Source organism: Urocitellus parryii, chromosome 10, assembly GCF_045843805.1.
Source record: "Urocitellus parryii isolate mUroPar1 chromosome 10, mUroPar1.hap1, whole genome shotgun sequence".
NCBI lineage: Eukaryota > Metazoa > Chordata > Mammalia > Rodentia > Sciuridae > Urocitellus > Urocitellus parryii.
In genome coordinates this window covers 109,230,404-109,248,298 of record NC_135540.1, presented here as the reverse complement: position 1 = coordinate 109,248,298, position 17,895 = coordinate 109,230,404, and the positions used below count along the sequence as shown (strand labels likewise).

At 35.1% G+C, this 17,895-nt stretch overlaps 1 protein-coding gene across 3 annotated transcripts in view; it reads right to left on the bottom strand.

Annotated features, from left to right (window-relative positions):
- Positions 1-16,207, bottom strand: part of Gabra2 (gamma-aminobutyric acid type A receptor subunit alpha2) — a 133,833-nt gene extending 117,626 nt beyond the window's left edge. For all 3 annotated transcript variants that reach the window (XM_026386214.1, XM_077803372.1, XM_077803373.1), the window contains exons 1-2: positions 16,137-16,207; positions 13,620-13,735 (exon numbers count right to left, since the gene is read on the bottom strand). In XM_026386214.1, coding sequence (XP_026241999.1) covers positions 13,620-13,735; positions 16,137-16,207 — 187 coding nt within the window. The remainder of the gene's footprint in view (positions 1-13,619; positions 13,736-16,136) is intronic.
- Between the last annotated feature and the right edge of the window lie 1,688 nt (positions 16,208-17,895).

The window sequence follows — 17,895 nt, the reverse complement described above, 5'->3', positions numbered from 1 at the left end:
TCTGGACTTGATCCTGAAAGGAGTGGGTGGTCGGAAGAGGGAGCTCATCTGGGCGATAACCAGCAAATTTATATCAAAAAAACACATACGAATTAGGGTTTGAAAAATTTGAATTAGCTACACGAGGGTTACTACTTGAGGTTCTAGGATTGTATGGAATCGTTCTGGAAAAATCATTAAAGTGGAAATCAACACAAGTTACAAGTATAGAACTTTGAGGCCCATCTACACTTAAGAGAGCAGATAAGGAGAAACTGCAGAATGAAAACTAAAGGGAGGGTGGGGGAGAAGAGGAAAAAAGAGTGAGTTTCAAGAGGTAGCAGATTTAGGATGCCAAACAGAGCAGGGGAGTAAAGGGAGGGAGTAGGGGGCTGGTTGCTATCCACATCACACACACAGTGCAGAGCAAGGTTCAGAAATAGTGAGGAATGTCATTTGGGACATTTGTTAATACCTCAATTGTACAAATCAATTTATCATTAAACCTGACTCTGCTTTAAGAGAAGCTGTTAACTGGAATTTTCATGCAATGGAAGAGTTCAGTTTTGTACAAGCTCCTAATTGTTAGGTGTCAGAAAACCAAGGCAGCCTTTGTATGCTTCAAGGCTGGGCACATTTCAGGACTCAGAAGCCTTATTCTGCATGCTTAGATTCAGTCACATACTTTCTTTCTCTGCAATGAAGAAAAAAACCGGTTTTGGACTTCTGTTCCAAGAACCTTATTTTCTACTCTATTTGCCTTGAAGCAAGCCACAGAAAGATGGAAGAAATTTGTAATGAAAGAATCATTGCAGGTCACTGGCTACAGTTCTCTCATCTTCATGTTTTAGAAACTGAGGCACAGAAATAATAATTAGTTTGTCAATGGTAACAAAGCTATAATTTTTAAAGAGTTTTTCATGTATAAACAAGTGGGTTTTTTAAAATTCTTATTTATTGTGTTTTCATCACAATTTCCTCTGATCAAATGAAACTCCCATTTTCCTCTTAGCAAATCTTTAAAATAAAAATACCATTAGTTTCTTTGGCAATTTAGGATACTCTATGTTTCAATAAGTTAATTTTTATCAGACATTCTAATATAAACCTTACATGGTATCATTTTGAATACAACATTTTTATCTCCCCAAAAGGAAAATTTAAACATCCTAAAAGGAACATAAGAGAAAGTTCTACTATTATTCTGCCCCCAAGATTTCACATGTGGTAAAATCTTATTTACCAGAATATTATATTGACATTTACATAGTGTTGTAAATTAACTCATGATCAAACTATGTGGGCACATTTAGTTCACAATCTTAATGTCAGGTTTTTCCCCAATAACTGGTTAACTACAATATCCAACATGTTTTTGTCACAGCAAATACTACCACTACATTATCACAGATTAATTTTATTTTTAATATACAGATAGATATAGAATGTAATATAACTATGGGTTCTCATGACTAGATAGAGAACTTATCTTTAACATTACATAATCAGTCCACTGAAATTAATTGTTATTCTAATAGTTACCATCAATTTTATAAAAGCCTATCATAATGAATAAATATGTCTATGATTATACTCAGCCAAAAATAAGGTTTAGCACCACCAGCCTCTAGAAATAAAAATTGTGAATTCTTCATTATCAGAAAATATCTTTATATATACATTAAGCACTTCAAGGTCCTCCCATCTTCTCTGCATCATATTCTTTATAAATAAAAGAAACATGTAGACTGGTGACATCCCTTCTTTTTCTCCCAACCTCACCATGGAGAGGACAGCTGTAGCTAAAGTAGTAATCTTGGGATCAAGCATAAGGACAGAGTAAACATTAAAGAGGAGGGTGGAAAAATGAAGAATCTGTGTCCCTCAGGCCATCATTTAAGAACTCAGTTCTGGAAGCTACCTCCCACTAGAGTTCCTGTTTATGGGAAAAAACCCTGAACCTCAACAAAGTCACTGTAGTTGGATTTTTTCTGTTACTTTTAGCAAAAAAAAAACCATTCCTGATTGATAAAGGCCACCTTGATATTCTTCTTTTGGCTGTATTTAGTTACTTGATTCCAATATTGGAGGGCAAAGTTTCTTTTGTTTCCAATTGGCATTATACTTGCAGTATAAAAAGACAACGCCTAAGAGCTAGTCCTCTTCATATGTCTTCAGACAGAAGTATGTAAGTGTCACATCATCATGTCTAAGTGGGTGGGGAAAATGACAGAGATGACAGACCACAAAACCCTGAAGGGAACGGTTTTGATGAAGAGACATCTGCTTTCCACCCCACTAACTTTCACATCCACTCACTTAAACACACACCTGCCCACCTTTCCTTATCTGTTGATAGATTTCTGTTTAACATCTAGGCTGTTCCAAGGCCTTGACAACAAAGGCTGAGATTGCAGCTGCTCCCTGCAACTGGTGGCAGTCAGATGTCTGAAAGGGTGATGCCTGCAGTAGAAGCAGTCACCAAAAATGACAGACAAAATTGGGCGTGGTAGCAGCTAAAGGAGAAGGACAAAGACAAGCATTATCAGTTTAATAAGCACCTAGACGTAACTGTCTCCATCCTGAGTCAGCAGCTGGATCCCCTGGGATTCATCACTCCTGTATTTCAGAGAGTATCGTAAATCCTAAGGACCCTCCCTGCTAAAACTATGAGTCAGCCCTTCAGTTCAGTGGCAGCCAAAAATACCTCCAAGAGCCCTTCAGATTATCTGGCAAGCTGGAAAGAATGACAGTTAAAAGGAATTCTGCAACAGCAAAATTCTCCTTATTGCTATGTTGGCCTCATTATCTCCTCTTAAGAATCCAGATACTGTTTATTCTGATGCATAAATAGATGAAAGGTTCTCTGTTTACTGGACACGTTTTCCAGTAAAAAATGTCAACAATTTTTGATTTAATCTATTTAAATGGTGACACATTTTAATATATGCATTACTAATAATATGGTTCCTTATACACATTTCTGGTTAGTTATCATTGATTTCCCAATTCTGTAAAATTGTTACTAAGCCAAAAGCTACTCAAAATAATAAAAGGACACTCAGTTTTAAGCTTTTGTTATGAAGGTGCTTTATGGTTCTCTTAGTAAAGCTCCAATGACCACTTCATTAAAAGTGATTCCACATTGTTTATCCCCATTTTTCATAATATCTTCGTCATGTAAGCCCACCCTACTTAGTCTCTCAATTTTCTGAAGTTTCTCTTACTTTATTATCTATTAGACAATGCTTTTGCTATTCTTTCAAGCACAACTATCAGCTTCACATTTGTTGCTTTGACGATTACCTTTATATGCCCTAGATAACTAATTAAATCTATCCTCCCATATTTCCCTCTACTCAGCCTAAATACCAGTTTTCCAGTTCCATTTTCTTTTAATTAAGACTTCCTCTCTTGACATGAAAATTTTAATCTTCCTTCTAAACCTGGCTGACATTTAGTCCACTGTTTCATTTCTTGAGAATTTGAAGAGTTTCTCTTATATAATCATAGCAACAATGAACTTGTTCCATTTACCACAACTCTCTGACTATGGCTTGTTATTTCTGTTGTAACAACTTCTAAAATGTTTATATAGTTAAACAATTTGGATTCTCCCACCCCACAAAATTTGAGTAGGAACTTGGCATCATCAGCTTCAATCTCTAAAATCTTCTAATGAGTAATTAAGATTAAGCAGGAAACTTTCATCTCTTTCTAAAACTTTCGCAGTAGCATCTTCTTCCTCCTACAAACTATTCCAATTCAAGTCTAAGGTTCGTTTCTATCCTGGCAAGGATTTAACACACAATATTCTAAAAGCACCTGATTCTTTTACCACATTAATGGAAGCCAAGTACTTCCCTGATACTTACTGAACTACTCTAAGTATCATTATAAAATACAATCTAGATAATGGAATTTTAAATGAGATTAGGAAACACTGGTAATTTTAATCCATTTTTCAACCTTCCTTAACTTTATGATCTAACTCTACTACTCTTATTATAGAGGAAACCCAATCAGACTACTCTTTATACCACATCTCTAAAATAGTCACAATAGTTTCTAGACTTTATAACTATCTTCATAAAAAGTTGAAAAGAGCAATTTTCTTATTTTTGACATATTGTTTTATGGATATTATATGCATACTAAATATCAAAAGCAGGAAAACTTTACCTTTCTTGTTATGCTTTAAATCAAATTAGTAATATCCTAACTAAACATATCCTCTACAAATTCCGAAATGTTTCTATATAGAAAGAAGGCCATCATACCTGTTCCTGGAACATTTTGCACTTATTCCATTAAAAAGTTACTGACATCCTAAATGTTAATAAAGATATTTCTAAAAAGAATGCTCCTATAAAAGAGTACCATTTTAAAAAATTTTGTGTGAAACCATGTTTTAAATGCTGAAATAAATAAGAAGGAATGTAAAACTAAAATAAATTTAACTCATATCTAAATTAATATGGAAATTAACTCGTTTTTCTATATGCTAGTTATCCGAATATAAAAACAAAACATTCAAAGATATGAAAATTACTACCTAATTGTAGTTTCTTTAAATGAAAAATCCAATGGAGAATTAGAGTGGATCTGTATCTTTTGTTATGCAGATATCTTCAATTTAATGGGCTTCTATATGAAATCTTTTGATATGTAAATATCATTTTTTTATCATATCTTATTTGTAATGATTAGACTTATACCTCAAAGAATGAGGGAAAGACAAGTTAGAAACAAGTTTTCAGAATTTTGTACTATGTCAAATCATTATTGAAGAAAGTGAATTTAGTGCTCACTATAGTATTCCTTGTAAATGCACTAAATTTTGCAATGAATATGTGGTTTATTTTTATTTACCTGTAGCTTAAACCACAGTAAGATAAGACAGAATATATTTTTCCCTAAGAAAATAACAGAAGCATCTAGAAGTTTCAACTGGAGTTAACGCTTGCCTTAGCACCTCTGAGAATGCCATCTTAACATGAACACACTCAACACCAGCTGTGGACACAGACAGTCGTGAGCTCTGGGTATCACACTCTTCTGCTGATATCATAATTCACAGCCTGCCAGCAAATGTACCAGAAATCACTCTTCTCTTTCTGAAAGAAAGCTTTTGGTTCAATGAAGAAAACATACAGTGATTATACAGTATTCCTAATTAAGAAGGGAAAGAATAAATCAATGTCTAGGACACGTAAAAGGCAAAAACAGCCAAAATATAGTGTGATTTGAATTTATGCAAAGACTGGATCTTTTTCATCATAGTATTCACAGCATCTAAAATAGTACCCAGCAACTTCAGCCCTTAGCAAGAAACATTAGAATGCCTGAACTATACTTATAGCTACAGAACTTGACTAACTCTGGTACAAGCAAAAGAGATTGCTTACATCTCTAGATTTCAATAGCATGTTCTTTTCATAGAATATGTGTGATAATGGAACCTGTTTGATAATGCACATGTCTTATCTGCTTTCCAAAGGATGTCTTCTCTATTTGTCTGGGAGACAAACATTGTACCTCATACATCTTTATATCCTGCAGAGTGCCTGGCACATCACATGCCTTCAATCCACATGGGTTAAGGAATGCAATGCTAGAATAATTTCATTTGACTCTTTTGATGTTAACACATTGAACAGTAATGACTTGCTGACTGACCAAGCTGTTCCTTTGGCCATCCTTCTCTACCAATGGAGATTTCTACAATATGAGCTGTAGCAATCAAAAAATAACAATAAAACAAATGGATTGTTCATGCCTATGGTTCACTCTATCACTGTGTATTAAAGGATCAGGGGGAGAAAACTTTCACTGCACGTGAGTTAAAGTGCTAGAAGGGAAAAAATCGAGTTAGTGAAGCATGCTAGTGCCAAAATATGAATAAAGAGACAAAATATGAATCCCTAAAAAGACAGAGGACAACATCTTTCTAGCATTTGAAAGGACAGACTGCTGTTAATAATGTATATATTACATATAATACATATACATACATACATACATATGTATGTATGTGTGTGTATATATGTGTGTGCATATATATATATATGCGCGCGCGCACACACACACACACACACACACACATATATATATATATATATATATATATATATATATATATATATATAGAGAGAGAGAGAGAGAGAGAGAGAGAGAGAGGAGAGAGAGAGAGACAGAGAGAGAGAAAGTCCTAGCATTGGCATTGGCTCATTAAGATATGGGGGTATTTTCTGGTTCATGCGCTTCAATGACATCACTGCCAATTTTGCCTGAGAGTGACCATATGGGGAGAGAGTGCCACTATTTAATCCAACCTATGCCAGTGCTGTCATAATTTCATCTGCCTTTCCTATAAAATCATCACAGACTATATATCTATTTAAAACAACAAATGGGACAAGTTCTGCAAAGCCACTTCACTATAGCCATTTTGAAAGAAGTCTAGGTACCCTTCTGCAGCAGAGAGTGGGTAAAGCATTGGGCATTGTTAGTGAGGGTGTGAAAAATGCTAAAGGCTTGTTAGTTATGCATTTAAGTTAACAAAACCCAAAACTATACACTATTATATTTCTGCTTTAACCTGGCATGCACTAAGAGGAAGCCCATCAGTGTATTATTTCCATGCCGGATAGAAGTAGGAGAGCTCTGGACAAAATTGAAAGAAATGACTATGAAAAGCCATGTCTACAATGTACATTGACATGCCATTTCAGACAGCCAGTGGCTTTGCCTTTCTGTGTGTCCTTCCTCCCACAAAATAACAGTTAAATAAATAAGAGATGACAAATGACTTGATATCAGTCATGTACTCTTTAATTGAAAGCTATTTACACACCTGTGTGAAATCTCTCCAATTGTTTCCATTTTCTTACTCATTGAAATCTCAAGTGACATGCTCCTTCTGATCTTTTAGGCAGACTCAAGTGGATAAATCTAGTGCAGAGCATGGGAACGGTTTGAATATTATGTTGATGATGATGATGATGATGGTACCAGGGATTGACCCAGGGGTGTTTAATCACTGAGTCACATTTTCAGCCCTTTTTTGTATTTTATTTAGAGACAGGGTCTCACTAAGTTGCTTAGAGCCTCTCGTTAAGTTGCTGAGACTGGCTTTGAACTTGAGCTCATCCTGCCTCAGCCTCACCAGCCTCTGGGATTACAGGCATGCACTATTGGGTCCAGCTCTGAAATCTTCTTATGCCTACCCTGAAGGTTATCCTGCTGCAGCCTTTCTTGGAGACCCCAGGAGTCTGAGTCAGATGGGAAAGGAGACTAGAGTCTCAGCTGCCTAATGCCTCTGCAGGAGGATCAGCCCTCACTGCAGCTGCCTGGATGAGCAAAATGCCAAACATCACAGCTTTTCAAAGATGCCGTGACCTCAACATCTGGAGCTTACCCTGCCTCCATCTGAGACTAGAGCTGCTTAATACTTCAGCTTAGCTCAGTCACTCCCTTTCTAGACATATTGCAACCACCTTTCTTCTATTTTCCCCTCACCTCCTCAACTCTACATACTAAGAATTCAAACCATTTCCAGCGTGTTCTCTCCTGCTTGATACCTCTACCCCCCCTTCACCCTAAAGGTAATTATAATACTACCCTCCATGGTTGCAAGAGCCAGAGATTCTGCCAATCAAGTACCTGGCACAACCTAGGTGAATTGGTGGGCATGTTTCAATTTCATGTCCCTAAAATCATCATCAATATCCTATAGTGAGCTTTTATTGTTTGATTATAACTTTGTTTTAATAGGCAAACTAATTTTCATGAATTGTTGACTACTAGTTGTCAAACATTTTGAGAATAATTATGAAGGACAATGAATATGTCTTTTGGGGGGGACTGGTTTTATTTTCAGAGATTCTTACAAAATTGTACCTACAACATGAGACTGAATGAATAGTAAACACATAAGCATCTCCTTTCTTTAAGACTGCATCACATGCTCCAAATTTATCAATTTTAGAAGTCACAGTTCTTATAAATTAAAGGTGACACTGGGTTCTATTTTAATTGCATTTGTAGTAAAAATAACCAAAGAAGCACCAATATCTGTAATATCTACTTGTATTGAGTTCCTGTTCTGATTGCCAGACACTGGAAAAGGACTTACACATAAAACACAGGTTTACTTCCACTTTACAAACAAACCAAACAGAGAGGCTGAATAATATATTAAATGATATGCAGCTAATATATTATGATCACAGAACTCAAAATCTAAAGTGGACATTGATATTACCATTATTTTATAAAGGAATATAATGAATATTCTTGAGTTCAGATTCATTTTTAAGTTCTGGGAAAGATCAGATTTTTTTGTATTAATTTTGGTCAAGTGAATGTGTATTTTATCTTTATAAATTTAAGATTAATTAAATTCATAGAAACATGTTATTATACATTTCTTTACAACTTGAGGATAAATATCCAAGAACATAGTTAGAAACTGACTCTCAGACTATGATCTAACCCTTTGTTTTTATGAATTATGGCATAAAGCTTCTTCAATATTTCTGAGTAACAAATAAGAACACTGCGGGAAAAATTATTTCTATGGAACCTCCTGAAAACAGCTTTTCAATGTAGTTAAGCATGGTACTCAATCTAGATTTTCCAGACTGAATCTATTATTTAAATACCAAGCCTTGTCATTTCTAATAGTTATCACTGTTGGACATTGTGGATTTTAGCTGTCACAAATATATGAGGCCTGTCTACACATTTATTTTTCCGTTGACCCCTTAAAATTGATCCAAAAAAAAAATAAATGTTGCTCCTTTTATTCTGTTAAAATCCCCCAAGTGTTTAGCTCTAATGTGTAACATGAAGACCAAAGGAAAACTTGATTCAGTTATTACTTCTAGCTAATCTGAATGTAAGGTTTTGGCATTTAAGATTCTGAGGCAATCCCATCTCAGGTTTCCAATTTCATATAGAAGTAAATCTTCTGAATGCATAAGTCCTACCAATTTTTCTTGGTGTGTTTCTAAAAAATTCTACCTCTAATATAATACTATCTTTTAGAAATTCTTAGGAACTTTCTCCTATGCTATTCCTAATAATATTATTACTGATCAATTTTATGTATCATTATACTTTTTCAAGAATTTTGAATTACTTGATCCATGCAATATCTGTTAAGATATAAAAAGCCTAAGTACAACCCATTGTCCCATTTCACAGATGCATAAAAGAAGTCACAGATGGGACAAATGAATTGCCCCAAATAACACATTTAGCTTACAGCAAACTCAAAACTAATTCAAGTGAGGAGTTTGAGACTGGTAGAATAATTGTTCCAATTCACCAAAAAGTCAACCTAAATTATGCTAATGTTAGTAGCAAAGGCCAATGTGGTAATTAAATCTTAATTGTTACACTGATTTTAAAGATAATATAAGTTCTCTAGCTGATTCTTTTCATGATGGTACCCTAAAATATTAATTATCAATTAAATTATAATTCACTTAAGGGACATTCAATTGCCTGATAAATACAAAGCGCTTTTCTGGATGCTTAGGATAGATTTATCAATAAAGCAAGCAATAAAACAGGAAAAAAAATCCTTGACTTCATAGATACTACGTTTACTCAGAGAAAAATTAGTAAATGACATAGTGATGTTAAATAACAAATATTATATATTAAAAGGTAAATGGTTAAGGGAAAAGAAAAAATGCATCAGAGTAAAAGGGATAAGGCAGTGGGCAGACTTTTGTGTGTGTTAGGTTGGTCATGGTGGGAATCCTTGAAAAGGGGAGATAACAGTGGACGTCCCACAGAAGTAGAAATGGCCAGAGAAAAGCTCCAGAGAGCATCCTGGTTTGTTTAAAGAGCAGGAAGGAAAGCCAGTGTGACTGAAGCAGTGTTAGCAAGCCTAAAGTTGTATGAGATAAGGTTAAAAAAAATGGCAGAAAGATTATGCTGGGCCTTGGAGGCTACCAAAGAAATCATCTTCAAATGAATATAGCTGCATTACAGGATTTTGAGCAGACAAGTGGTGTGATCTGACTTAAATTTTTAAAAGGAATTATTATGAATCATTAAATATCTCAAACTTTTATAACCTAATATATTATATAACCTTTGTCATATATCTGAATCCCAATATACTCTCCTCTTCTCAGAATAAAATATTATTATTCCTATCTTCCCAAAGAAAATATCAAGTCTCAGAATTTCTAAGTAACTTCTCTAGGGTAAGATCTAGTAAGTAAGTAATGGAGTCAGGTGAAAAGAACAATTTTTCTAACTTATAATTAAAAACTACTCCCTCTTTACTAAGTACTGGTAAATTAAAATAACACATGAGATTAGTCATCTAGATTATCCATCAACAGAGATATTCATTTCAATATATTAAAAATGTACAGAACTTAAATCCATTTTCCCTTGTTGTAAATTTCTGAAATAAAATGATAAAGGTAATTTCCCTGAACATTAAGCTTAAGAATGTTGGATGCAAAAAAAAGTGCTCACGTTAATTTAAGTTTGCAACAATACGTATGAAAATAATTTCAAAGCCTATTAATTGTCACTTATTGACTATTAGATGCCAGTTATTATACTAAATTCTTTACATATGTCATCATGTTTAATATTATCCAAAGAATGGTAATTCAAATAACAAAAGTGCATCCAGAGAGTTCAAGTTACACAACTTAAAGTTGATACTACTGCTGGGGTTTTACCTAAGTCTCCAGAGGATAAAGTTAGTTTCTCTCATTAAGCTATACTGTCATATGTTATTCAACATATCACCACAACATTTTTAACTAGAAGGTCAGCAAAATATGAGTAGTCCCATTTTCCAGATGATTAACTGATTATAGAAAAGTTAATCAAGCAATCAACATTTATTTTATACTTACAATATGCAAATCAATATTTAGTTGCTGAAATCACAGAGAATTTATGATACAATATATTGCCTCAATGAGCTTACAATCTTATTATGGTGTCAAGAGACATATAAAGATGTAATAAATAATACAAGATAACATAGAATAAGTCCCCAATGAGATATAGAGCCAAAAACTGCTAAAGAAATTCAACAGAGAGAAAATTGAATCTGGATGCTACAATTCAGTAAAGAAAGATCTTTATCAAAGAGGACTGGTGTTAAGATGATTTTTCCAGGAAAAGGTAGGTATTAGATAAAAGCCGAGAGGAGTAGGAATATCACTCCACCAAAGGTCAAAGAACAGGTGGGAATGCATTATCAAGAGAAAATGAATAGAAGAGATGAAAGAGCAAGTTGGATGGGAGGTGAGATAAAGTGGTAAAGGAAGCCAGAGAAGTAGATTCTGGAAAGCCTTGATAAATTAGAAATTTAAATTATGAGGGTAAGAGTTGGAAGTTGTTGAAATGTTAGTAGGGACCTATGCTTTGTATACACTTAGTGTTTGTGTTTGTGTAATCCTCCCGACAGGGTAAAAAGGTGGATAAAACAAAAGGCATTTTAAATAAAAGGAAACAGACCCTATCTGGGCAAGGCACAGTTTTGTGTGTGTGGAAGGAGGAGAGCTCCATTCTGTATCTATCTGTTGGCCTCCAGTGCCTATAAGGCAAGAAAAACCACTTAGTTTATTGCATTGGTCAAAATAACAAAGTAATTAGAATCTATAATTGAGTCAAACAATGGAAATATAGAAATTTAAGAGATAATAAAAAACAAAGAAAGAGATCATTGGAAATATTCAAATCCAGGTAATTTTTGCTACCCAGCCACATAATAACAGGGCAAATATTTCCCCTAAAAATATGAAGAGACAAAGTCCAAAGTCTACCTTGAATACCTTGATATTTTTTGACAGCATATGATTTATTTAAAAATAATAAATTCTATGCCTTAGAAAAAAATCTGCATTAGTGCAATATATATCTGAAACCACATCGTGAATCACAACAGGCTTGTGCTAGAATCACTTCTATTATATGAGTTTGGCAATAGCCTATTGCCACATATCCTAACATAGATGACAAGCCCTTATAGTCATGCGTATTAGATATATTAATTACTAGGGTAACATTATTTTAATTTTTTATTAAATATATATGAACTTAGATATATTAATTACTAAGGTAACATTATTTTAATTTTTATTAAATATATATGAACTTATTGAATTCTCCCTTAAGGAAATAATGTGTCATATTTGAGAACATTATTCCTCCCTAAGACTTCTCTTAAAATGAGATATTATTCAGGGATTCAAGTAAAAAAAAAACTAATAGTGACTGAATACCACAATATTTAACAAGGAGTTGGGTCTCCTCTGACTTTTTCTTACCCCTGAGGAATCCAAAACATACAATTTCCAAAGGTATATGTCAAATACCCACCAATGTAGCATACGTAAAATATGCACATAAATTTTTCAAAAGATTATTCACATAAATAATCAGATATTTAGTCAATAAATTTTGTTGGGGTACTGGAAATTAAATCCAGAGTGATTTATTGCTGAGCTACATCCTCATCCCTTTATAAATTATTATTATTATATTTTTACATTGAGATAGGATTTCACTAAGTTGAGGAGGCAGGCCTGAAATTTACAAATCTCCTGCTTCAGGCTCCCAAATAACTTTGATTATAGGTCCCCAGACAACAGAAATATCTTAAAGTAACTTAATATCAGAAAGTTGCCAAACCTGACAATAACCAGGATAGCTTAGTATCAACTCTTCGATCAATTTGTCTTGATTTTTAATTAATGTCTTACTAATTATGGATACATAAGTGTATTTATCACATGTAGGTATGATGACATACATCACATATATTATATATGCATGTATATATATGTGTATATACATGTGTGTATATCATATTATAATTAATCAGGAATGGAATGTTTCGACTCAAGAATCCTTTTAGGAATTATAAACCTACCCTATTTTACCTAATTCTTTAGCAACACCTAGCAATGCTGAAAGATAATTAAAATTTTACGTATTAGCCAAGCCTACTTTCCTTTAAATTCATGGATAAAAAAAATATTCATTTCATGAGTTAAAAATTAATGCTTAAGTTTGAAATCAAACTGTGCCACAACCAAATAATTCAGGCTTATAACCTATGTATAGCTAAGATATCTGAAAGTTTGAAGGTAAGCCCATGCTATATTTGCATGTAAAAACTCATTTTAGGGTCCTAAAAAGTATATTTACTGAGATAGAATCCAGATTATTTTATTTCTTTATGTTTCTTATTTTTGCATAACTACCCTGGTATGAGACAGGCAACTATGAAATATGCTGAAAGTAACCAAAAATATTACACTGGAATATCAGCTCAATAATGGCAGACCCTAACATACTCTAAGATTCAAACATTAAGATATTAGAAATAAATTAACTGGAAAAGTATTCATGTAGAAAGTCTAGGCTTCATATGGTTTTTGGAATTCTATAAAAAATATGCTAAATACATAATGTAGGTAGAAAAAATCACAGATAATGTTTAGTTCATATAAATACTTTCTATTACCTATGATTTTAATACACAGCAATGCAGTCAAATAGAAAATATATTAAAATAGGAAATATTATCCTTACCTTTTAAAGGCATTATTTTGTGAGAGTTTTAAAAAGGAAAATATTTTTACCTCCCAGTCCTGGTCTAAGCCGATTATCGTAACCATCCAGAAGTCTGTCTAGAATTCTTGTAAAGATGGTAATGTTATTTTTAGCCTCATCTTCTTGGATGTTAGCCAGCACCAACCTAAACAGATAATTTTACAAGCTGATATATACACATATGTGTGTTTTGCAAGTGCCACCATGCTCTTATTTCTTGATTTGATTTTAAGGCTCCCTAAACTATAAGTGCCACTCATTTTTCTCCTTTTTTTTTTCACCTTTGTAAATACCAGTATGTCTATAGGGAAGGTGAACATGCTGTTAAAAATGGATACTACATTGTAGCTTGTCAGAAGTTTGATGATAAAACTATTTGATATTTCTTCCACTTAGCATTTTAAATGTTATTCTTACTATTTCCCTAGAATTACAATGTGATTATAGATTATCATTTGCAGACACTATTAGTAATATTATTTCACAGTCACAATAATAATAATCAATGAAGCTCCTGCTATAACTCTTCACTGTTTTGAATATTAATTTGAAAACAAATTGCCTGATTCTAGATACAAAATTTTTCCATCTTTCTCAAAAATATATTTTTCTTTCTATGTCTTTTGCTCTTTTAAACCAAGATTGCTTCCTTACTTTGGGTATACCTCCACCCAATGGCCAACTGCAATATAGACATCAGGGAAACTCCTCTGGCTGTGTGCCAGGCTTCACTGTAGCCAGAAGGTGGAGGTGGGCTCTGGAGGCATCAGCAACACACACAGCTGCAAAGCCCTGGAGGGCTAGTCCCTCCTGACTGTTCTCAGAAGAGGACTAAGGGACCACATAAAGATTAAAATGCCCAGTTACCTTTTTATGGTGATAAATTTGTAGGAAGAACAAATGATCTTAAAATATCGAGAAAGGGTTTAGAAACGGTGATTTTCTCCATTATTTGTCCATCATAAAGCCAAAGACCTGATTTTGTGACATCCAGCAATTTGGTGAAGAAGGAACTGAATGTATAAAACAGAATGTCCCTTTTCATTGCCTTTTTTTTTTTTTTTTTTACTTAGAATGATTCAGAGATTTAAATTACTGGCCCCAAAAAAGAATCATTTATATAATAGAATAAAATACTAGCATGAACATTTCTGGTCAAATATAGAACAGAAAACTAGTAGAGAGAATTTTAGTTAACCACTGAGGCTTTGCAATCATTATTAATTGAGGATAGAGTGTTCATGCCTTAAAAATCAAAGACAATAGGTAAATTACCTTCTGATCAAGGTGTGTTGTGTAAAATACCATTCAGAGAATCCATTTATATTTAAATGAATACAGAGCTAGTAGGTAAGAATACTCTTAACACATCAAATAATCATAACTAAATTCTAGTAATTATTGCTTTAAGAGTAAATATTTTAAAATTAACATGAAAATAACATTTTACAAATTATGTAAGTAAGTCAATTCATACATTCTAGCCTCAAAAGTTTCTATGCTTATTTTAAAACTAATCCCCAAAATAGTCATGAAGTTTCACACAGAGATTTTCATTCAAAAGTGTTTTAGTCACATTTCATATTTTCTTTCTAAAGTCAATATTCAGATGTTAAACTAGTAGATATTTTCAAATTACATTGTCTTTATCAGTATATATTTTCTTCAAATCAGGAAAATATTTCCACACTTTGACCATTTGGGGGGGATGGATATGAAACTTAAAGGGAATTAAATGATACTGGGATTTTTTTAAAGCATGGTTACAGGATCATTCTCAGGAAACTTGTATTTTAATTCTTCTGGTATTTGGTAAGTCATGATTATAAAAAAAATCAGAAAAGACTAAAACTAAGATGAAGTTTTTGAAAGCAATAAAAAATCAATTTTATGTTTGTTGAGCATAGGCAAACTAAAATTAGTTATACATTTGAAATAAGTACTCTTTTTGACAGTAACCATTTGAGTAATAAAAGATCTCTAAATTAATAATTTGCAAAGTAGATTAATAAATCAAGCTTTTTGTTTTATTGTTTGTGATTGTGGAGTTGTATACTACCTCCACCTAGAGGTTTAAGACTTACACATCATTTAGGTTTTCCATGTTGACTAACAGAACCAAGACCATCTTCAAAACAGGAAAGAAAACATTAAGTTGCAACTCAAATAATTTAACAGGTACTTTGCTGTCTGGCTTGAAGGAAAACTTGGCTTTTTTTTTTTTTTTACTGAATTTTGTTTTATTTTAAGAGTCTATAATTTAATCATTTCAATTCCTTGTATGAATATGCCATTAAAAGGATATTTTTCAGTGAATTATTTGTATTAAAATGTTTCTTTTCAGTTTTACATTTGATTGCTAAAAACAAGAATCAGCAAACTTTTCATACTTTCTGCCACTTTATAGTTCACTCTCTGGTACAGTAGTTTTTCATGAGAAATAATTGTTCAAAACACCCTGATTTTCATAAGTCACAGCTGTACTGATGGCATTCAAAAACACACCTTTACCCCGAATTAAAAGTTAAACACAGGAAATATCTCACCTGGCTGGATCCCACACCAAGAAAACAAGCAGCAGGGATTGCATGTTGGAGATATCCAATTTCGCCTTCATCACCTCTCTTTGCCAAGCAATGGAAAATAAAAACAAAATACACTTAAAATTGCCTTCAGTCCCACCACCCAAGTAACCCCAAACAGTGTCATTTCATTTGGGAATTGGAGTTAATGCTATGAAAATTATTCTGTGAACTGAGTGCAGGGAGAGGAGAATTTTCTTTTTTCTTCTTTCTTTATTGGGGGGGGGGGTAGCAAGATGACCAAGTAATCAAATCAGTCTTTGCTCTGCCAGGAACTTCCCCAACCCCATCCTCAGCAAATACTGTTTTATCATTGTTTTATGCACACATGAAATAATAGCGCCAGGACTCTAAACTGACAAATGATCTGGAGAAGGGAAGAGGTTAGAAGGGAGAGTGGGGAAAAAAGGAGAGATGGGTACTTCATGCCACAACCCCTTTAATCAAGACCACCCTCCACAAACACAGCGGGAAAAGCAAGGGGCAACTAGCTCACTTTTTCAATTATTATTCTCTTCTTTACAATGAATTGCCGTCCTCATGTCTTCACTTCCTCCAACATACAATAAAATGATATCAAATCAAATCAAAATTTCTCTCCCTGCCCATCCATGGTTGCCCAAGACCACGTCTTGGAGGCAGCTGGTTGCAGATCAAATGCTGCGAAACGACGCGTTTGACAGCTGCTCTGGAGCAGAGGACCACAATAAGAGAAGAAGCGTGAGGCTCCCTGATCAAACACCAGGCAGGCAGGCAGCAGCTATCACAGTGTGCAAAGTTGGAGACTATAAAAGAGCTAGGCTAACGTGCTGCTGAGCAGGCTCCTGGGTCTTATTGTAGTTGAAAATATGTTTCTGATGATCAGTATTAAAATTATTTTTTAAAAGGTTGGAGAGAAGAGGGGCATCTGAGCCTCCTCGGTTTCCAGGGAGCATCCAAGAGTGGAGTAGGGGGAGATGAGACATGCAGCGAGGCAAAGGCAAATGATAAAAGGTCCCTAGCGGGACCAACGTGTGCGACCCTACCTGAAAGAGCAAGGCGAATTCGATGTTTTCCTTCCTTTGCCCCGATCTTGAGAAGATAGGAAACTTGAGAGGAGAGAGAGAGAGAGAGAGAGAGAGAGAGAGAGAGAGAGAGAGAGAGAGAGAGAGAGAGAGAGAGACTGACTGACTGACTGCAGCAGCTGAAGGAGCCGGGGAGCGAAGGGCTGGTGGAAGCCAAAGGGAGAGCGAGGAGCGGCTGAGGCGGCGCGAGGAGTACAAGGAGGCGAAGGCGTCCGTAGTGGCGGTGATGGGCGGAGGAGGAGGAAGAGGAGGAGGGGGAAGCGATGGCAAGAGCTGGGGAGGGGGGGCGCGGGCGGAGGCGCGTTGCGCGCTGGCGGTGGCGGGCACGAGCCCCGCTCATGGAGGAGGAGGAGCTAGGCTGGGGAGGAGGGCTAACGAGGTTCCAGAGAACGCAGGGACCCCCCACCCCGACACACACACACACCCACCCCAATCCCGGGTAACCGACTGCCGCCCTCCCCGCACCTGCAGCGGCACCGCCAGGGCGGCGTTGGGCGCCGGGGCGCGCCCTGAGCGCGGCTCCCGGTGCCCACTTCGCGCAGGAGGAACGGAGCCCACGCGCCGCCTGGTGCTGCTCCCTGGAGGCCCTGAGACTCTTGGGGGGCTGCTGGTGGGTGTTGGTGCGGAGTCGGAAATGCTGTGTGTCTCTGAGGCCCTAG